Genomic DNA, 23,414 nt, shown 5'->3' on the forward strand with positions numbered 1-23,414 from the left:
TTACTCAGTGTTTTAGCCAGTTTTAATCTCTTTCAATTAGTTTAGGGGCAATACACTTTACAAGATTCATACTCATCATTGCTTGTTGCAACCTCTCTCTCCATTAAAGAGCATTTGTCTTCACTGTTCAGATAGTATATCATACTAAAGATAGTACCTTTGGAACACCAAAACTACTGTGCAGTCCATGTTCCAAACTCAATTTCTCCAAACTAGTCTCTCACCTTGACATGAGGTGCCCTATTCTACATAACGATTTAAATGCCTCTTTTGCTATATATAATGATTGGGTTATATCATCCTTAGGTGCTACCCTTCCCCCGATATCTTTCTCTTCCTACAGAATGTACCCTTTCCCCCTTGGAACACGGAATAACTTTCCCTTGCAAAAAGAAGATGACAAAATTATGAAAGACTTTTGCACTGCAGCTAATATTTAGAAGATAATCGTACAAACTTGAAATAAAAGGCTGCAAAATGTTAATTCACAATGCTCAGGCAAAGGACTATCACAAGCCCATTTCTACCTTAAAAACCTGCCAAAAAAATCTTTACGATTTTCAGTTCCTTATCTCATCCCGAAGCAAGTGCTACGTCAGTGGTCACTACACAAAAAATGTCCTCTGATTTATCAGATGTTTTTCAGAATGAGGTCTTTCATTTTCCTACTTTTTTCGGTGCTGACAATCGCACATCTGATCCACAGAGTCAAGATGTTATCATGTCCGAGCTCACACAGATTTCTTCTGGCTCACGTCTTAATCCTTGTCCAGCCAAGGTTATGAAAGTCTGTGCTTCCTCTGTAGCCCCTGTTTTAACATCAGTCTGCAATGCTTACATTTCTCCTGGCAAGATGCCTTTTCTGTGGAAAGCAGCTCTTATTATTCCGCTGTTAAAAAAAACAAAAACCCTCACTTGCTCCCACAATGCTGCCCAGTTATCGACCAATATTACTACCTCTAATGGCTAAAATTACGGAAGACTGCACTAAGACACAATTGTCAAAAAACATAGAGGATAATTCTCTTCTTAACACTTACCAATCAGGTTTCTGATCCAGCCTCAGTATCGAAACGTGTTAAGAGCTGCTTGCAATGATTTCCAGATAATTATAGATGCCGGGAGCTCTGCTGCCCTTATTCTTCTTCTTGACCTTCCAGCAGCTTTCGACACGGTTTCTCATGACATTATCCTGAACAGACTCAGCTGGAAACAGGTCAACATACTCAGTTGGTCCATTTCCTTCCTGAAGGGAGGTACTCGTGCATTCTCCAAGGCCCACTATCCTCCCACGGATAAAACAGTCAACTGTGGGGGTTGAACCCCATGTTATTCAATCTCTGTGTGGCTCCTCTTGCTGACCTTGTAGCATCTTATGGATTCCAGTTTTTTTCGTACTCAAAATTATCTGCGTTTGGGTGGAGAGACCGAACTTTTTCAGGACCAGTTCAGAAGCTGCCTTTTGTCAAAATGCGGCAGCTGGTCTTATTTAAATACATCTCAATTTGCCAAAATATACACCGGTGGACACGCTTTCTCTGTATTGACTGCTCGGGCCTGGAAATATCCTCCACCTGCCATTCAGCAGAACCCAATCTCTTGGATTTCTGCAAGCAGTTAAAGACCCATTTGTTTTTGCTTTGAACAGTGCACCTCTTTCACTCTCTAGCGCCAAGGCACTGTTTGGGTATTTGCGTGTTGTGTACATTCGAAATCAAATCAAATCTCAATGCAAAAAACATGCAGGTTGTGGTTGGAACTGAAGCTCTGCGAAGCAGCATGATTTGGTTTCTCCTGCAGCTAAGAGAACATGCCCAATATTTTCTGAGCTCGCTTCATGGATCCCACTGCTCTGTAGTCTCTGCCTTTTTCAGAATACTTTGGTCGCTCCTTCCACCGAGAGTCGAAGATCAGAGTCCATTTCTAAACCACTTGGGAGCATTAGTTACTGATTAGTGCTTAGAAAAGTAATCCCTATTAAAAGAGAGGAGTCTGTTTAGGCAGATGTAGGGTCTCTACATAGGAGTACATAAAGGGAGCTTTCGAGGGTCTATTGTGAATCTGCCTCTCGGTAACTGCCCCTTTCCTTGCTGCACAGAACCTCCGCAATATTAACACGGCTAGATCCGGATTTGAAGTTCATGCTTTCTGGCCTGCACCATTATCATCATTTTACATGTTATTTTTGTTTGCATATAACTTATGTTTAAATGCCAGCGGTGATTTGGTGGCCTAAAACACGAAGACCTCCCTAGCTATCATACCCTTAACCTTAGGTAGCTAGTAGGGAATCTATAATTTTAACTCTTTGCCCAGCTTCTAGATGCTCCTGGAGACTACATGCACTGCACATCCCAGTGTAGTTTAAGTACTGAGTACCCATAGCTGCTCTGGGCTCTGCAATAGGGAGGGTCCTTTAATCGGTGAGAACCCTAAGCGACTTAATGATACCTACAATGTTCAGTACAGAGGTAAATATGAAAGAAACTGTTTGCAGCTCTTTTACCCTCAGCTCGTGCCCGAGGACCATGCATCTATTTTCACTGCAGGGGATTTTCCCCTACCCATAAGTTCGACGCAAAATCAGGTTGCTCCATGTCAATTATATGTTAAGTAAATATATTTTAGGAAAGTTAATCATGAGCCAGTGTGTATTTGGGATGAATTCTCTTACACAACTGCAATGATATGTAACTAGTGGATGCTCCGTATATTTTTGCAGTGCTTTTCTAGTAACTTTATTGTATGTCTTCCATAGTGCTTTATTTCCTTTCAAGTATATGGACAAGAGAAAAATCTGTTTGCCTTGTTCCATGCCACTGGAGTCAAGCTATCCTGGCTGATGAGGGCTGAAAGCCCGAAACCTATCCTCGGATGCTTGTTTCCTGACCATGGAGGACCTGGCCTTGCAGTTCGGGCTGGACTGTTCCCATTGGGCGCAGGGTCAAGACTGATTTGCATATGGCTGGGTCCAAACTGGAATGGCATGGTGAGCAAAAAAACAATGGATATAGGCCCAGATCTTTGTACTGGGGTGAATGTATGACATTGTTCTGCATTCTGTCCATCAATTGCTCTTTTTGCATTTGTCTCCCCGAGTGGGATGAGTATGCTCAGACGTGAGTCCCGTGTTCTCCATGCCACTGCAGTCAAGCTATCCTGGCTGATGAGGGCTAAAAGCCCAAAACCGGTCCTAGGATGCTTGTTTCCAGTCCAGGGAGGACCTGGCCTGGCAGTTCGGACTGGACTGTTCCCATTGGGCGCAGGGTCAAGAATGATTTACATATGGCTGGGTCCAAACTGGAATGGCATGGTGAGAAAAAGAACAATGGATGTAGGCCCAGATCTCTGTACTAGGGTGAATGTATGACATTGTTCTGCATTCTGTCCATCAAGTGTTATTTTTGCATTTGTCTCCCCGAGTGGGATGAGTATGCTCAGACGTGAGTCCCATGCTCTCCATGCCACTGGAGTCAAGCTATCCTGACTATGAGGGCTGAAAGCCCGAAACAGGTCCTAGGATGCTTGTTTCCAGTCCAGGAAGGGCCTGGCCTGGCAGTTTGGGCTGGACTGTTCCCTTTGGATACAGGGTCAAGACTGATTTGCATATGGCTGGGTCCAAACTGGAATGGCATGGTGAGCAAAAAAACAATGAATTTAGGCCCAGATCTCTGTGGTGAATGTCTGACATTGTTCTGCATTCTGTCCTTCAATTGTTCTTTTTGCATTTGTTCCTTATTGTGGCAGCAACAAAAAAAAAAAAACACTGCAAAGGAAATTATAACACTTGTGTCACATGTTTATCGTTATGCAACCTTTACTTATACAAATTAGTTTGTGTGGGGATCGGAATTCAAAGTTTGTCAACATTTATCGAAGGGCCTGGGAAAAAAGGCAAAATATGAGAGACTCGATGTGGTAAATTCTGGCCCTGGCTGTTATGACTCATTTCCAAGTGGGAAACTTGGAATAGGAGATATTTACCTCACATGGTAAGTATCTCCCACAGGTGGCAATCCAGTGGCGGCTCCTCTGCTATGGCAGAGGAGCGTTGCCTCCCCCCGCCAGCTTTCTCAAAACATCAGGAAAGGAAAAATAAAACGATAAGTATGTTTAGCTATCATTTTATTTTTCCTTTCCCCGCCGAGTCGTTGAGGGAGGGGCCAGGGGATGACAGACACTGGAACGGGGGCTGGGTATGCACCGGTGTCAGTGCGCATGTGGGTTTGGCCGGCCGACCGACATGCGCACTGAAGCTGTCTCCAACCCGAACTGGCTTACTGGGTTGGACACAGCAGGCACAGGCTCCCAGTCTCACGTGGAGTGCAAATGCAGGGTGCTCAGGCCAATCCTGACACTTCTCTCATGCATGTGTGGAGCATCAGGAATGGCCGCAGGGGAGTCTGGTAGCCTGTGCCTGCAGTGGACTGGATCAGAAGAGCAAGATGTGGCTGGCTGCAGGTAAGTTATTTTTTTAATTTATTTTTATATTGTATATGTTGCCACCACCGCCCCACCACTCTTCAACGACATTAGTTGCTAAAGTGGCAATCTAACCGTAGGGCAGGCAGACCTCCGCCAGGACAGTGGTTGTTAACTGTGCGGGCTGAGGGCCTTTCAGTGCGAACTTTAGATTAATAAACATTTTGCACCTGATCACAAGTGGCTGTTTAGATTGCAATCCATGCTCGAACACCTGTTTGTCATACCAGGCGATCGCACCTGTAATTATAGTGCTTTAAAGTTCACACCCGCTAATATATGTCCACAAGTCAAACCTACCAGAAATCTAGGAAAAGGTCATAAGTGCTGCGTGCTGCGCTGCTATAGTTGAATGTAAACATTGACAGTAAAGTATGCTTTCTAGCTCTAATTAATGCGTACACTTTTGACTCCATGCAGAATTAAGGAAATGGAAGAGAAGCCACGAAAGCGGGAGGCTCGACCAGAGGACCTGCAGCTCATTGGTCGCTTGCAGGAGAAACTAAGTGAGCGCGATCAAGTTATAAAACGGCTCTCGGTAAGCGTTTCTTTGACATAAATGTTGTTCATTTAGCGCATAAATAGAGTTTAGAATTTAGCCAGCAGGTAAAGCATTGATCACATTTCCTTGCAATTATTATCTACTTTGATTTACCATCAAACATTGTTTGCTTCAACAAAATAGTACATGTATGTTTTTGGGTATCCCAGTGTATTTTCTAAATATTTAAGAAGGTCACCCCCAAACATATTGTCTTCACCACTCGTGTTTTGCAAAATTCGTTTTTGTTGGCTTTAGCACTCCGTGAAATTCACAACTGCTAACCAGTGATAAACAGCTTGTCTCTGTCCTTAAAATTTTGTAAAAATGGCCTACACCCATTTGGCACATTTAATGTACTTTTAAGTCCCTAGTGTATGGTACTTCATGTACCTATGGCCTGTAAATTAACGGCTGTAGAGGGCAGCAGCACTCTTGTGCCACCTACTGAAGTAGCCTTTTAAAACATATCTCAGGCCTGCCATTGCAGCCTATGTGTGTGTTCAGTCTTAAAATGGCCATTTCGATCTGGCAAGGTCTCGCCTAGTGTTGCAGTGCAAATGCGCTGCCATCGCTTTGCGGGGCATGCTGTATACACTATAGTATGGAAGCTTCGTGGAAACTCAGCTCACTCTCCGGCCCATCTTCTTCATTGGCTACATGTTATAAATGCTGCCTTCCGATTGCTTTTAAGCTTGTTATTCCCTCCCCATGACAGCCATGTCAGTCATTTGTATCCTTCCATGGCTATCTGCCCTTTACAGCACAGACTACTTTCTTTTCGTGCCCCGCCCCGCAGTCCGATGCCTTCTCACCGCTCCGTGCTTCGTCGCCCGCATGCATTGCCATTTGTAATACAATAGGTCTCGCGTAAATGCAAGACCAATTGCATTGCCAATGCTTGTTCTAGGACCTATGCCCTGAGTGGAAGTAAGAGATGAAATTAAAACTATTCTAACTCTTCTGCCGGATCAAGTGTTTGCGTGAAATTCTAATTTTGGGAAGGCGTGACATAATCACGTCTTCTCGCTAGAAGATGAAAGTTTTTCGTTAGTTTACTATTTGTTAAATGCTATCTAAACAAGGGACCTCTGTCAAAGCTTAGTCACCTATTCTACTTGAGCATGCAGTAACACCCGCCTCCTGCATATCCGGCTACCTGCTCTCAGAGTAGCGTTTGGTCTATCGTAGCAGCTAGAAGAGAGCTGAAACCAGGTCTCGGCAGGCAGGCAAGTTTCCGGCGAGCACAAGCGTGTTGTCCGGGCGACTGGCGGCACAGGCGGGGTGAGTGTATATGAGCGAGAGCGATGGGACGTCCGTTACTTTTTTTGCCGCCATCCGAGGGCGCCTTCTCTTGTCTCTCGCGCGCTGCCGCCCTGAGTCACTGCACAACTCACCCGGCTTCAGCCGCTACTGTTCCCCTTTAAGCAGGCACCGGGCAGCGCGCGCTGCCATATAACCCTGATCCTTAACTGTTCACGGACAGCCGACATCCGGGGTGGTGGAATTCCGCACCCCTGGGGGCTGACCGGGAGGGGAGGGGAAAGGTGCTGTTGCCTGGCCTTTAGGAGGTAGTCCTGGCTGGCCATAACTTTGATCACGCAGGGGCTTTCATTACAGAGGCAGAGGATAATGTATCTTCACGGGGGCATGCGTGCCTGCAAGCCCATGTGTGATGGCATCTTCATGCCTCAGAGGCCCGAGGCGGGGCGCCCTTAGCGTTGTTTGGAGCAGTGACACTATTGACAGGTAGCATCTGGTTGTGCACCTGGCGGAAATAGGGGTGCTAGTTGTCAAGCTGTAGTGGGGATGCTCTGCACGCTTCATATTGTCATATTGCTCGTAATATGTTACAGAAGGTCTAACTTCCATAAGACCGAGGTTGCGATGGGTAGGTGAGTGATCAGTACAGTGGTGGCAGATGTGTCTCGTGCCACGGCAAAAGGATGCTGACTATTTTGCTTTACTGCACTGGGCCTCTGTTGCTGGTTATCCTTGTCTTCTCTGCTGCTTCCCATTTCCTCCCCTGTCGGGAGTGGGCGCTGCCAGAGAGGGGGTCCTCACTGCACGTGTTTGACTCCTGTGCTGCAAGGGTCTGCAGTACCCATTTGTTTCCTGGTCGGATGCAAAGTAAGCGTAGGCCTTTAAAAGTTAAAATGCTCTGACTCCTCTGTAAGCTGGAGTCATTGCAACTGTTTTTGTGCGTTCACGGTATCAAGTGGAGTTTTGCCCTATATCATGTAATTTTAAAATAAAAATGAGTGAACTTTATTTTATCGATAGGGTATGTGGAAGCATAATTCTCACTCCCAGCTTTGTTAGCAGTTGTATATTGTGTATTTTGCTGGATGGCTGTGGTGCTAGGAGCAAAGATAGTTATCGTACCTTTAGAAGTATTTGAAGGAACGTCAAGATGAGTTTCATCTCTAGATTTAAAAAAAAAAATATTTTTTCGTTTTCTCATGGCGAAGGTTCACCATGTGATATCGGGTGCCTGCGCTGTGACAATGCACCACCAACCATGGTATCAATAAGTTATGGTCTTGCTTGTGTTGGCAAGTAGCCTTCAGGCTTGGGTACACAACCCTGCGCTGGCTCTTTAATTCGCTGCCATGTGATCTCCACGTGGCTGCTGTAATTGTGCAACGCCACTGAAGGGATAGTGCTTGACACTAACTGTGTTTACACCTCACTTCTGTTAGTCGTATGCTGAATGATCAATCATATCATTTGTTTTTTATGCGTGGCGTGTGCATGAATAAACGTGCTCATACATTCATTTGTTTCGAGATTTATACATTCATGTTTATCTTGAATGGTTGCCTGATAAGTTCGTCTTGTACTGGTGTGGAAGGGTCGTTTGTATAGCACTTCACCTCGCCAGGTTGCTTAGAAATAAGGACTAACAGCCTGATTCATGAAAACCGAATTCTGCGAATTATAAATTGCGATTGACAGTGAATCACAATTTAGAATTCGCAGAACGGCATTCATCAAAATATGCGACAAAATAAAGCGATTCGCAAGCGGCCGCAAAATGGAATAGCGATTTTCCAAAATCGCAGAAAAATCGCAATTTCCGTCCAAATCCGTGTAGGAATTGCGATCTCGCTATTTGCGAGATCGCTAAATGCGATCTTGCAAATAGCGAGATCGCAAAAACAGGAAGTCGCATTTCGAGCACAGTGATGACATCACAACCAGGAAGCAGGCAGTTCCCACCCCCATTCAGAACAGTGAGGCAGAGATCGAAGCTGCATCACACAGAGCACCTTCCAGAACACCTCCAAACTTTGAAAACTTTCACTTTTGAGACTGCAGCAATGGCAGAGGATGCAGCACCAGGGCCCAGTGACACATTTTCTGAGCAGGAGTTGGAGCACCTAATAGATGGAGTGTGTGACAACCACACAAAACTATTTGGAAAGGACTCCAGGAGGGTGGCAGAGGCGGTGCCAGAGGCGGAGAAACGCCGACTGTGGCTGGGGATCGGCGCCAGAGTCAACGCTGTGGGCGTGACACACAGGTCGATAGACGACCTGAAAAAGAGGTGGTACGACCTCCGAGGTCGTGCCAAGGAGAGGGTGGCGGAGAGGCTGGGCGAGAGCCAGGGTACTGGAGGTGGAGACCCAACAGTCCCTCCCAACACCCCAATGGAGGACCGTGTGGAGGACACACTTCAGCGAGAGGCGTGTATAGGGATCATCCCTCTGGACTCATCCCGACCCTCCCAAGACAGCCAAGGTAAGTGGCATGCGACTGCGACCCTGTCCCCTAACAATGGCCATGACCCTATAGCCTCCCATAATCAACCCCAGTCATGCAACCCATGCACATTAGGATATGGCCAAAAGCATTGTGGGACATGTAGTCTGCCCACAATGTACAAGAAGTCCAATGCAGCCAGACATGTCCCAAAGTACGCAATGCCACAGCCAGTCAGGGAATGTCAGCCAGCATGCATGTACCAACTGCACATGGGAAAGATACATGCAATTAATCTAACGACAGCGATAGGCTGCTGATAGACGAGGCACCAGAGGATGCAGAGGAGGTGCTAACAGCCACACATCCAGCTCCATCAGGCGCTGCTCCAATCCCTGCTGCCAGACCACCACCATCAGCGCCAGCCCCATCAGGCGCTGCTCCAATCCCTGCTGCCAGACCACCACCATCAGCGCCAGCCCCATCAGGCGCTGCTCCAATCCCTGCTGCCAGACCACCACCATCAGCGCCAGCCCCATCAGGCGCTGCTCCAATCCCTGCTGCTATACCACCACCATCAGCGCCAGCCCCATCAGGCGCTGCACCATTGGCAACCGCAACACCACCACCAGCGGCACCCTCAACAACTGGTGCTGCTAGAGCGGCGACAGTGCACACACCCACTGTGGCCAGCCAGCATAGCAGGCATGGCAGGGAGCGCCAGCACAGCACAGCACGCAGCGGCAGGAGGGGGATGGCTGTGCGTGTGCCAGGGCTCAGCATAGAGCGCCGGATGCTGCGCATCCATCAATTGCAGGCACGACGCCAAGGGGCAAACCAACTCCAGCTCCACAACATTGGCAGAAATGTAGCTAATGTGTCGGATAGGATAGAGCGGATGACAACTGCCATGGAGGCTAACACTGCGGCCATCATCTCGCAGCGCAACATCGCCCGTCGCCGCCACCGCCAACTACTTACGCGCCTATTTGCCTACACGCGCTCGAACTACGTAATTGGTAATGCCACCTCCCAGCTGTCACGTCGGTCCCTGGCTATGCAGCAGCAGATGGTGCAATGCTGCGAGGATGTGGCGCGTGTACTGGAGCAGGTCACCAGTGCCGTACTGGCACTACATACAACTGGCCCAGCCAATGGTGGTGGGGACGACACTAGTGAGGGTACCTCCATTGTCAGCAGCCTGTCTGCCTCACAGGTCGGTGTCCTATGCCGCAGCAGCAGGCCCACTGCGGGTTCACGTGCCGTCCCTGAGGATGAGCCTGAGAGGCGATTGGGTGCCGCGCGCCGGAGGCGCACTTGACTTTACTGTCCATTGGCAGGGACATGCTGATGATAGAAGAATGTCCTGTGTATGATTTAGAGCAGTATGGCGCAATACTACTCACAAGAGAATAATTGCAAGATGTCATTATTATTGTGCCTTCAACAATAATATTTATTCTAGCATCGTACTTCGGCCTCCTGTCATTATTTACATTGGCATGCATTTGTGAATTGTTGGGTGAGGGGAGTGGGTGCACTAGAAACTGTTCATTGTGATGTGGTTGCGGCGTCTGTGTCCTTCAGCTGGATTCTCCCCGCGTGCATGACGCACATGTGCAGGTGGCCGGTCGTCCCCTTCTGACTCACTGCCAGAGATCACAACAGGTATCCGGCGCTTGGTAGCAATGTTGTGTAGTATAGCACACACAGCCACAATGCGGCAGCACACATCAGGACTGTAGTACATGGCCCCACCAGTCTTGTGCAGGCTGCGGAATCTGCTCTTCAGTAGCCCAAATGTCCTCTCTATGCAATTCCTTGTGCGTATGTGTGCTACATTTTAACGCCGTTGCTGTGGTGTCGCAGGGTTGAGGTATGGGGTGAGGAGGTATTCACGGAGGGCGTAGCCACTGTCACCTGAATGAGAAGAGCAGAGGGTCAGTGCCTGTGCAGCGCAGCTACTTCATCACAGTGTTACATTGTGGGCCAAGTGCACTTACCAAGTAGGTGTCCTTCACCAAAGTCTCCCCTTGCCAGTCGTGTGTGGAGGCCGCAGTGCCGGAATATGAAGGAGTCATGTGTGCTCCCCGGGTACTGTGCCACTATGCCCGTGATGTATGTCTTAGCATTGCACACCATCTGGATGTTGAGGGAGTGGTAGGACTTGCGGTTGCGGTACATGTACTCCGTTTCAGCTAGTGGGCAGATGTGGATGTGGGTAGAATCAATGCATCCTATCACATGTGGGAATTGCGCCACATTGTAGAATTGATGCTTGGTCTCATCCAACTCCTGTTGGCTGGTGGGAAATTGATGTGGTGGTGTAGCTGGGTCAGCATTGCATCTAGGAAACTCCTTAGGCAGCGGGACATGGTGGGCTGGGATATCCCCCAAGCAGCGGCAACTATCCCCTGGAAGCTCCCGGAGGCCAGAAGGTGCAGGCTGCACAATACCTGGACATGTGTGGGCACGGCATTGGTCCGCCTTGTTGGGTGCTGCATGAGGGGTCAAGGTCCTGAATTAGCTGGATGATCATTGGCCCATTCAGGCGGTACTTTGCGTATATTTGCTCTCTGGTTTGGCCCAGCAGGGTGACCCGCTGGCGGAATATCCTCTCCTGTATCCTACGTCTCCTCCGTGCTGCTCGCTGTAGCCTTCGCCGCCTGACCACCATGTAGAGTCCTGACATTGTGACACTCCTAATGCTGCTGCTGCATCTCCTTAAGTGTGTTTGGTCAGGCCAGCACCTGTTACTGATTGGGAAATGGTTTTTCACATATTTTTTTCCTTGTCTTTGATGGTTACCACCTGCTTTGGGTTGTCCTTAAATTGCGCCTCGCAAAAAGTGATTAACGGGTTTTTCGCAAATTGCGATTTTTCTTGAATAGCGATTGCGATTGTATAGCGATTTCGCAATTTTATTCGCAGATTCCGTGGTTTCTCGCAATTTCCGAATCGCTATTGGGCTACTGCCGGGATTCTGCGAATAATTTTGCGATTTTGCTATTCTGGGTTTGCGAATTCGCTTTTTTCATCAAGAATACCGTTTTTGACAATTGCGCTCGCAATAGCTTTTTCGCAGCTATTGCGATCGCAATTTTGCTTCATGAATCTGGCTGTAAGTGTAAAGTATTTTGTTTGAACGTATTGGGCCCTCGGTGGGTTCTCTTTTATGCTGTTTATTACTCTTAAAGTTGCCATAATGGCTAGCTCTTGGTTTGAAATACGATTGTATTAAACAGAATACTGCAGTGTATGGCAAATATGTTTTTTAAACTCTTCCCACACAGCACCTCTTTGCATCTGCAAGGCTACTCGTGGGCATTCAGCGCCCTGCCAAAGTGAGCTTTCCTTTTCCCTAGCAAGCACGGTGCTTCATCTGAGCCCCCGCACCACACTGCAGAAGTCAGCGTGTGAAATTTTGTCAGCTAATAACATTTCTGTGCATTCTGGTGTTACATGCTGTCTCCCAACCCCCTCGCAATTTGCAACACCCTCCCTCATCACTTCTTACTTTGTGCGCAAGTAAGTAGCATTGGAAGTAGACTAGCTGCTTTGTACTATTTAAAAACATAGCGCGCAGGTGATCTTAAGTCATGGGTGACTACTTCAGGTAGTTGTAGCCTTTTTGCCAGCCACATCTGCATGCTGGTATTTTTAGGCAGGACAGGTTAAGGGTGTCACAAGACAATGGAAAACGACTAAAATTTAAATCTAGTTTCAGTTTATGATTGTATGCCTTTGTGCTTAGAAGCAATCACAGGTTATTTAGTGAAGCGCTGCCAGGGCGGAGATCGTATTTCATGTTCAGATGTTAACATTCTAGTGCTAATGGGCAAACACTGCTTTATTTTTTTACAAAACCCAAAGCTCGCTAAAACCTTTACTGTCCCCCACAACGAGAGTCCCCATGGGGTGTGGGCCCGTGTCTCATCCATCATAGCCTACCTGTACGCCCTGTGAAAAAAAACAATTCAACAGCAGCCTGTCTGAATGGAAAATGAAAAACAAAATACTTTCCTGCTTCTCTGGTCCAGTCGGTAATTCACACATTCTAAGTCCTCTAGAAAGTGCTGCAGCTGTGTCTCTGGTCCCAGTGGTAGTGCGTCATTCTTAGTCCTCTAGACCAGTGGTTCCCAAACGTTTGACTCCTGAGGACCCCCATTGAGTCTCCACTGGAAGCCAGGGACCCCCAAGCAATTTGTATGATTTAGATTTCAAACATTAAAACAGTAATTAGAAAAAAATAAACACATGTGCACACAAAACAAATATTCAAATTACTAAGGATTTTAGGGGCATATTTACAAGCCCCTATTGCCATGGGAACGTCATTTTTTGTGACTATCCCGTGATGATAAGGGCTTTGCCTTATTTACAAGGAAGTGTTAAGCCACTTAAAGTGGATTAACACTGCCTTGTAAATCAGGCCTCCTTTCACGCAATGCTTAGTGTGAAAGGGGTGGGCAGTGGGTTTTGCAGTGGGCTTTCCACCGCAACACCCATTGATTTTGACACTGCCCCCTATTTACAAGGGCTGCGTAAATAGGAGGAAGGGCCACAATTAAGACCAGGGGAAACCAGGTCTTAACTTGGCTAAACAAGGAGAAATGCTTTATTCCTCCTCATTTTTGCTTTTTCCATGTATGCTGCCTTGTGCAGCACACATGGAAAAAGCAAAACGCGTTGGATTGTTTATGTTCAGGAACGGGACCCTTCCTGCACATAAACAATCTTTTAAAAAAATGGCATTTTGTAACTTTCATGTGGGCTGCATTAAGCAGAAAACATAGAAATGACAAAACTGCATTTAAAGATTGTTTATGTGCATCCTGTATATAAACAATCTTCCCCTGCACGCAGACACCCTTGCACTATGGTGCAAGGGTGCCTGTGTTGCCGCTACACTGCTAAGTGTAGCACCAGCATGGGAGGAAACGCAGGGCTGCACCATATTCTTTTAAATATGGTGCAGTCCTGCGTTTCTGAAGTGGCGGAGCAAGTCGTTAAGCCAAGGAGGCTAACGACACGCTCCGCCACTTCTGTTGTAAATAGCTCCCCTAGTATTTTATATTGAAAGAATTTGCAAAAAACAAAGAATTTTAATGGGAAGATTGGTGCTGCATCTCTGTGACTACCTTTTAAATGATTCTTTTTATTTGGCAGTACGAGGCTCCTGCCCCTGCCAGGGCCAGACTGGAAACCAAAGCAGCCCTGGCAAATGTTTTCAGACCAGTCCCCATACGGTGCACACTAAGTGCAGTCAGTGAGCCTGCCCACTACGAAGGAGGCCTTGGGAGGCCCTCCCCGTAAGAAATTTAGGAAACAATGGTGCAGTCTAAAACACATTTATCATTATATATTGAATTGTATTAGCTTTTAACAAATAGTAAATGAAGTCCTTACTATGCACCAGGATACGACAATCTTTGTTGGGGTTCTTCAATGGTTCCCTTATTATCACACTCCAACAGTGCTTCTCATCTCTCTATAGCCTCGGTTGTCACATGTATTTCATTTGTTTTATAGCATCTCTCGTACCATTGTAGGATGTCAGAGCACTTTACATCACACACATATAGACACAATGAATCATACATATAAATCATAGTCACAAGAGAGGGTTTTCTGTAATAGGAAGTAGTGATGCTCAGCTAAATTTGCATGTGTGTGTGTTATGTACATAACAACGCTAAAGGTGGATATGGTGCTAACCAGGTAGGAGAGACCCCTGTAACCCCTATATCTGTGTGGGATAATCCCACAGCAATAACGTACAACCAAGTCCCGGGCACTTATATACAATAGTGGATGTAGAAAATTTCTTTAAGTGTAAGTCCAGTACCATTCGCTGGAGACGAGCCACGGAGGACCTTTTGCTTGCATCACAAACCGCACTTCTACACGTATCCGTGCTTGTGCTGAACCACTTTCCCTTGTCACTTGGATAAGACGTGACTCCGGTAACTACAGCCTTTGCATTCAACTGAACCCTACATCTTTATAACGTTTACATGCAAGTTTCCGTGGCCACACATCCCGCAACTGCAATTTCCAGATACCCCTGCAAACAGTGTGACGCCTTACTTACCGCAAGTTTAGACATGCTGGATTGGAATTAACACCAGCATCTCGATTACACCAACTGGTGCATCCAAGCACACATTTTCCTTCAGACTCGACAAAAGTACAAATACCCGCCTGTTTTGACACACTGAGTTGGAATTAACACCGGTGTCTCAACTACACCGCCTTGCTCACACCAGCGCAGCCCTGAAGAGTCAGAGGTTAATTGACACCCTGATGAAACACGTGTCGGCTGGTTGTTCTATGCTGAGTGATTTACAACACAAAGAAAATTAAAAGAAATATGGAACAACTCCTCTGCAATTGTTATTAATGGACCTTTTTCTATGGACTTACACTTAAAGAAATTTTCTATATCCACTATTGTATATGAGTGCCCGGGACTTGGTTGTATACATGTAAATCAGTGTAAACAAAATGTTACATAAGGCAAAGGGGACAGCAAGGTGTAGGATTCACATGTTATTCATACAGGTAGGCATTTTTAAAGAGTGCTTGGTCTGGAGAAGCACAAACTTGGGATTCAGAACATAACACATTGGTTAGCATTGACTTTAACAATAAAAATGTATTTCCACCCCAATTAAACCCTTTTAGCAGCATCAGGATATTGAAAGACTGGGAAAAAACATAAGATACTAACTTGTACCATGCAGTGTGTAAGCAGCTCATTGATGAAAGTTTACAGGTCACTGTGCTAGATTACGGTTGCCACTTATGAACTGCACAGTAACAAAATAATCTCTTTTTTAAATTTTTTTTTTTTTTATTGAGAATCCATGAGGCATAATAAGAAAACAATATACATGATTTGCATGAAAGAGACAAAATACAATATAAACAATCCACCTAAATTAACAATAGAAAGGTAATATACAGATCGATTGTCAGATTAGGATGTATGACGTTAAAATGCATACTTTTACCACGCATACCATTACAACGCAATATTTACAACGCAGGATCTTTTACAACGAATACCTTTACAACGCAAGACATTACATCGTAGATACTATTACAACGCATGCCATTACAACGTAAGTTTAGGTAAGTATATTATTTTTTTATATTATTATATTATTGTTATAAAAAATGTAATTAATACATATTTAATTGATTTTATTTATTAAATACATATTTTATTAATGTCATTGTAATTTTAAAATTATATATATATATATATGTATACTTTATTTAAAAAATATTAAAATTACTAAAATAAATTTATTTAATTTAATTTAAGTATTTTTATAAAACTGAACCCTTAAAATACCCCTGTACCCCATAACCCAAACCCAACCCTGAACCCTAAAAATACCCCTGTTCCCCAAAACCCAAACCCTGCCCTGAACCCTAAAAATACCCCTGTACCCCAAACCCAGCCCTGAACCCTAGAAATACCCCTGTACCCCAAAACCCAAACCCAGCCCTGAACCCTAAAAATACCCCTGTACCCCAAAACCCAAACCCAGCCCTGAACCCTAAAAATACCCCTGTACCCCCAAACCCAAACCCAGCCCTGAACCCTAAACCCAAACCCAACCCTGAACCCTAAAAATACCCCTGTACCCCAAAACCCAAACCCAGCCCTGAACCCTAAAAATACCCCTGTACCCCAAAACCCAAACCCAGCCCTGAACCCTAAAAATACCCCTGTACCCCAAAACCCAAACCCAGCCCTGAACCCTAAAAATACCCCTGTACCCCAAAACCCAACCTATATATAAAATTACTTTAATTAATTTATTTTATTTATTTTTAATATTTTGGTAATTAAAAAAAAGGTTAAATAAAATGATATACTTACCTATACTTACGTTGTAATGGCATGCGTTGTAATAGTATCTGAGATGTAATGTCATGCGTTGTAAAGGTATGCGTTGTGAAGGATTCTGCGTTGTAATGGTGTGCGTTGTAACAGTATGCGTGGTAAAAGTTGCGTGGTAACGGTTGCATACCGTCGGATTACATAGCTTAGTATCTAATTGAATTAATTCTTTTAAATCATCAAATAATTAATGTTGTTAATATGAATATTGTAAATATTAAGCCGGCTACCACAAACAAAAAGGAGATGAGAAAAGAGTATAACAATTAAGAGCATTACCATAGTCATGGTCCTAAGGATCCAATGAGTTTACTACAATCTGCTAGCACGCCAAGCTGCCACTGGTGCCCAAATCTTCATCCCCACTTCTCTTAATTTTTTACCCTTGAGTTCATACAAAGCCGCCTCGACATTATGTATTCCTAATAGTCTGGACAACCACATTTGGAAGGTTGGGGCCTCAGTGTCTTTCCAAGCTGCTGAAATTAAAATTCTAAGTACAGCTGTAGAGATAAAAATTAAAGCTTCAGTCTCAATATTTAATTTCAATTTGCTTTGGCATCCTATGATCATGAGTGTTGGAGACAAAGTTATCTGAGCATCCAGCAACCCCGCCCAGAATGCTTCAATCTCTGTTTTAATTGATCCAAGTTTCTCGCACTGATAAAACATATGGATAATATCAGCCGGACCTTTACAGCATCTGGGGTAGTTGCTGTTCTCCCTCTTACCCCAATCATAAAGCTTAGAGGGGGTATAATACAAGTTAAATAATGTTTTAAAGTGCTGAGTTCTTAAATTGGAGGAGCTTAGGAATCTTCTATCCATTATAAGGCCTCTGTCCAGGTCAATGTCCGGATCCTCCAATTTTGAAGCCCAGGCTGCCTCAGTTTTGCCCATATTGTCCTGGGATTCCTCCACAAACAGCCTATACACTCCGTTGATTCTAGGTTCACCCCCCTTCAGATAACCCAGTATGTTACACCTCTCCCTTAAGATGATACGAGGCCTTGTTGATCTGATTGTACTGACCACCTGAGCATATTTGTGATCTTGGGTACCCTGGGGGGAGTGCCTTTGTCTCAGTTCTTTCAGAGTTCTACACTCATCCCTAACCATAACTTGCCCCAATGTCAGGATACCCTGTCGCTCCCAGTGTCTCCAAGACCCATCATTACTTAGGTTAGGAAAGAGGCCCGAGTTCCAAAGTGGGGTGTGGTGATTATATTTAGAGATTGCCAGTGCTTTCTGAGCTGCTACCCAGACCCCCCATATCCCTTCAAGTGTCTTGAGTCTCGATTTATTGTAATATCTTCTTTCTGTTCTCCTTAATAATACCCCGGTAGCCTCACTGCCAAGTAGCAATTCAAAGATAGATGGGATAACATCTTGTCTACTCGGGGAGTTTGTGCTATTTCCCACGGGATCAAATAATATAGCCATCTGCGTAAGAAGACAAGACCAATGATAGTATCTGAGGTTTGGCAGTCCCAAGCCCCCCCTTTCCTGAGGCAAAGACATATATTTCATGGATCTTCTAACCTTTCCATATTGCCACAAGAAATTCATAAAGATGGATTCTATTTCTTTGATAATTTTCCCCTCTATTTTAAAGGGGATCGACCGGAATTTATATAGCACCTTGGGGAACATAGTCATTTTGATGACATTGGCACGACCTATTATTGAAAGTTGTAATGTATCCATTCTTTTGAGATTCTCCCTCATGGATTTCATGAGAGGGATGAAATTGTCTCTAATTATCAACTCCGGCTGTGCGTTGATCGTTATCCCCAAATAAACCACGGAATCAACGAATCTGGAGTCTGATTTATTTATATTCTTGGAGCAGAGCACCTGGGTCTTACACACATTTAAGCGATACCCTGATTGTCCACCAAATTTGCTCGTAGTGCCCACCACTACACGCATAGCCGTCTCGGGATCTGTGGTAATGACAGCCAAATCATCGGCATATGCCCAGATTTTTGTTTGAAATCCATTCGTAACTACCGGTTTGATTGCTGTGTTATTAATTATTTGGCGTATTAGAGGATCAATATAAAGTACGAATAAAATGGGTGAGCATGGGCATCCCTGCCTTGTCCCCCTCGTAATAAAGATCTTATCCGAGCTCTCACCCATCATTTGAATTTTCGCGACTTGGTGATATACATAGCCTGAATAGCCTTCATAAACCTCAGTCCAAACCCCCTTTCAGCGAGCACCCTCCACAGAAAATCTCATCTGACGCAATCAAAAGCTTTCTCCGCGTCTAGGAGGATCATTGCGACCCGTCCTCCCCGGCAGCATGGATATCAAACAACGTAATAGCTCGTCTGATATGATCGGTGGTGCCCCTGCCGGGAATAAAACCATGCTGCCAGGCAGAGACCAGGGTCCCAATGATCTGTCCCAAGCAGGTTGCCAAGATCTTAGCGTATAATTTATTGTCCGCGTTTATTAGAGATATGGGTCTATATGAACCCAGATTTTCCGTGGGCTTGCCTTTTTTATGAAACACCACTATATTGGTGTTCATCCATGACTCAGGGATTAAGCTTGTATTTATAATCCCGTTGAAAAGGTCTAACAGAAGTGTAGATGTTTCTTCAAATAAGCATTTATAGAATTTAATTGGTAGACCATCGGGGCCCACAGCCTTCCCTGCTGCTAAATCTTGTAGGGCCTCCAAGAGTTCATCCATGGTGATGGATTGTTCTAAAATTTCTCTATCACCCTGAGCCACTTTGGTCCCCAATCCTGTCCACTCGATCATTGGTTCCTCAGTAACCGGATCTTCCTGATACAGTGTTTGATAGTATATTTTGAAGACATTTATGATGTCCTTTGGCTCCTCGTAGCTCCTACCCTGCTCTTCTATATGTGTAATAATATTTTTCGAAGCCGCTTGTCTAATACGTAGTGCCAATGCTTTCCCGGCTTGTTCCCCCGTCTCATACATATTCCTTCTTTGTGCTTAATCAGCTGAAATAATCTCTGTGACAAAAGCAATAACCCACTCACCTATGCACATAAATTACAGTTTTTTTAAAATGCATGGTACATGTTTTTTGCAGTAGGCATATTAACCCTCTGTGCTACATTAGATAACTCAAAGCTGTAACTGGACACAACTCTCATCTCTACAGCAGGTACATCAATCACTGGTCTTATCTTGGAATGGAATGGAATATGTTCTTATATAGCGCAGACTGTCACCCTACGGGTATACTGGCACTTGACACGTTTATTGTTGCTTGAAAACTGCTAATTGTAGAAGGAACTTTGCAGTGCTTTTAAACCTGCTGCTTGCGGACCCCCTGGGAATGTGTCACGGACCCCCGGGGATCCGCGGACCACAGTTTGGGAAACCCTGCTCTAGACAATGCTGTAGCTGCTTCTCTGGTCCCAGTGGTAATTCCAAATTCTAAGTCCTCTAGGCAATGCTGCTACCTGCTCTCTGGTCCCAGCGGTAATTCCTCATTCTAAGTCCCTAGCCAGTGCTGCTAGCTGGTTTTCTTGTCACGGGGTAATCCCTCATTCTTAGTCCTCTATACAGTTCTACAGCTGCTTCTCTGGTACCAGTGGCAATTACCCATCGTAAGTCTTCCAGACAGTGCTGCTAGCTGCTACTCTGGTCCTGTTAGTAATTACTCATTCTAAGTCTTTCAGACAGTGCTGCTAGCTGCTTGTCTGGTCCTGTTAGTAATTCCTTATTCTAAGTCTTCCAGACAGTGCTGCTAGCTGTTATTCTGGTCCCAGTTGTAATTCCTCATTCTAAGTGCTCTATGCAGTGTTGCAGCTGTGTCTCTCTTCCCAGTGGTAATTCCTCATTCTTAGTCTTCTAGACTCCTCTATTAAAAATAATATAATTTACAACACCAAAAGCTCTAACTTTCAAAAATGCAAGACCAATTGCATTGCAAATGCTTGTTATAATAGTCCCCCCAATGTAGGATCATAGGGCAGGGTGCATTGTATTTAAAATGTAAAGCATCTGTGTTTAAGTTTTACATGTCTTAGTAGTGAAAAACTCATTACGTCGTTTTTCAGTGTTGCTAGGCCTATATCTCTCAATGACTAATACTGGCTTACCTTGTTACATAAAATAAGTGATGACTTTAGATTGTGAGCTGGTAGAGATGTGATGTTTACACTAACATGAATTGTAATTTGAAACCCTTTTTAATGGTGAAGTTGGATTTTAAGTAACGTTTCTTAAATGACACTTTTAGAAAGTTGCCATTTCCTTGTCCTGACCATTTGTACCTTCTGACAGTGTCCTCGGTCACATGACTATGAATGGCTCTAATGTTGGGGGTTTGTGTATTCCTCTCAGACAGTTACATAAAGGGGACAAGGTGTGGCCAGGATGGGTCATTCTGCCAGGATTGCTGGGGGAATAGCTGTACTCTGCCCCACTTACACTTCAAAGGGCTTGCCTCTAGCACACACAAAGGACCCCTACCCCAGTCTTTTTTGGCACCCCAGACTTCTTGGAGCCTTGACAGAGGAAGGAAACAGATGTAGGAGTAAGACAGGGTGTCCCCCTCACACAAGGGCTGGTACCAGGTATAAATATTGGACTTACAGAGACACTCTTCAGTATGCTCCTGGACCTGTGAAAATTACAGAAGAAGAACTGCCCTGCCACCAGAGGACTGCCCTGGTACTGAGGGCTGCCTTGCTGTATGAGAAGGAAGACTGGACCTGCTACCTTCATCACAGGCTAACCTGTGTGACTCCAAGGGTGAGTTGGCTGACTTGTCTGAGCTACAGGAACACAACAAGCTCTAGAGGCCTCCCTGCAACTGCCCAGCTGATCTGCTGCACTGGACCTGCAACTGGAGCTACCCGAGCCCTGCTAGAATGAGTTCCTGATCGGCAAGAGGTTCCTCCACAGGTCATGATCCCTTGGCTGGCATCAGTTGAACTCCTCCTGAGAACACATTTGAAATGCTGAAGTTCAGGTGTATTTGTGACTGCAAACAGGCCCTTTCAAACTGAGACGCTGCTGCCTGTGACAATCGCCATTGAGAAGCTCCGGTGAACTCGACTCTTCGCGTTACAGCGACCACCAGGGACAACCGGCAACATGAGTTCTGCACTTTGCACTACAGCAATAACAACTCACTGTGACTGCCAGCATGAAGGTCCAGCAATGACCAAACGTGATGCCTAACCGACTCTTCACACTACAGAGACAACAGCCTGTGCCACCCGGCCTGCTCTTCACTCGATAGCGTCGATCATCTGCAATATTTTGCCTGCTGCTCGCAACTTCCTCCATTATGAACATAACTCATCTTGAGAAGCTTTCATTTTCAGCAGGACTACCCTAGCCCCACGCTTTATCGCAGTCGGCCTAAACTTGTGATTTTCCCACAGTCTAGCATGTCCAGGCGACTGTGATTGGCACTTTCAATCAATCGATCTATCAATCAGGGGCTCGTAAAGGGCGGCTACTCACTCGTGAAGGTCTGAAGGTGCTGAGGGGTTTGGGGGACTGGGAATGCTGGTCTCTCTGGGTGTAGGGTCATTCGAACAGCCAGGTCTTGAGGTCCTTCATGAATTGGGTCAGCGAAGCAGATTGCCTGAAGTGGAGGGGCAGGGTGTTCAAGGTCTTGGCAGTGAGGTAGGAGAATAAACTTCCACTGGGTCTGATCTAGGAGATCCTGAGGACAGAGGCTAGGGAGATTTGGGCGGAACAGAATAGGCTGGCTGGTATGTGGAATGTGAGGCAGTGGTTCAGGTATGCTGGTCCTTCGTCGTGGAGTGCTTTGTAGGCATGTGCAAGGAGCTTGATGGTGATCCTCATGTTGACTTGGAGCCAGTGGAGTTGTCGGAGGTTTAGCATGAAGTGGTTGCAGCGGGGGATGTTGAGGACCATTTTGGCTGTGGCGTTTTGGATGTTCTGTCGTTTCTTGAGCTATTTCTGGGTGATGCCGGCGTAGAGTGTGTTGCTGTAGTCGAGTCTGCTGGTGATGAGTGCATGGGTAACTGTCTTTCTGGATTCTCTGGGGATTCATCTGAATGTCTTTTGAAGCAGGCAGAGTGTGTGGAAGCAGGCTTAGGTTCTGCATTGATTTGGCGGTTCATTGTGAGTGATTAGTCCAGTATGCAGAGGTTGTGCACGTGGTCCGTCGGGGCTTGAAGGGGTCCCAGAGCGGCTGGCCACCAAGAGTCGTCCCAGCCTGAAGGGGAGGGTCTCAGGATGAGTACTTCGGACTTGTCCATTTTGAGCTTGAGGCAGCTATCTTTCATCCAGGTGGCAATGGCCTTCATTCCGCTGTGGAAGTTGGTTCTGGTGATTGTGGGTTCGTTGGTGAGGGAGAGGATCAGCTGGGTGTCATCGGTGTAGAGACAATGTTGAGTCCGTGGCTTCTGACGATTGCTGCGAGGGGGGCCATCTAGACATAGAAGAGGGTGGGGCTCAGGGAGCAGCCTTGGGGCACCCGGGGGAGTCTGGCCTGTAAGGAAGGAATGGATCCAGTTAAGTGCCTTGTCGTGGATATCAGCGACGTGGAGTCTCGTGATTAGGGTGTGGTGGGAGACAGTGGAAACTTTGTGCCTTTAGGCATTATACTTACCTATAAATTTGAAATTCAATGTCACCGGTTCTACTGATTTAATTTTGGTTATTTTAAACACATTTTATTGAAGATTGTTTACAAGGTGTAGGCCTCTGTACTCCTGAGGTAACCACAGGACATTAGAACCACATCAAATAGTGCACAATCTTATTTTCAGCTGAAAGAATAAGCC

The 23,414-nt window shown here is 45.6% G+C and overlaps 1 protein-coding gene across 2 annotated transcripts in view; it reads left to right on the forward strand.

Annotated features, from left to right (window-relative positions):
* Window positions 1–23,414, forward strand: part of FAM184B (family with sequence similarity 184 member B) — an 856,462-nt gene that overhangs the window by 556,399 nt on the left and 276,649 nt on the right. For both annotated transcript variants that reach the window (XM_086964049.1, XM_086964050.1), the window contains one exon: window positions 4,903–5,020. In XM_086964049.1, coding sequence (XP_086820175.1) covers window positions 4,903–5,020 — 118 coding nt within the window. The remainder of the gene's footprint in view (window positions 1–4,902; window positions 5,021–23,414) is intronic.

The sequence above is a fragment of the Lissotriton vulgaris genome, chromosome 3_2 (genome assembly GCF_964263255.1).
Source record: "Lissotriton vulgaris chromosome 3_2, aLisVul1.2, whole genome shotgun sequence".
NCBI lineage: Eukaryota > Metazoa > Chordata > Amphibia > Caudata > Salamandridae > Lissotriton > Lissotriton vulgaris.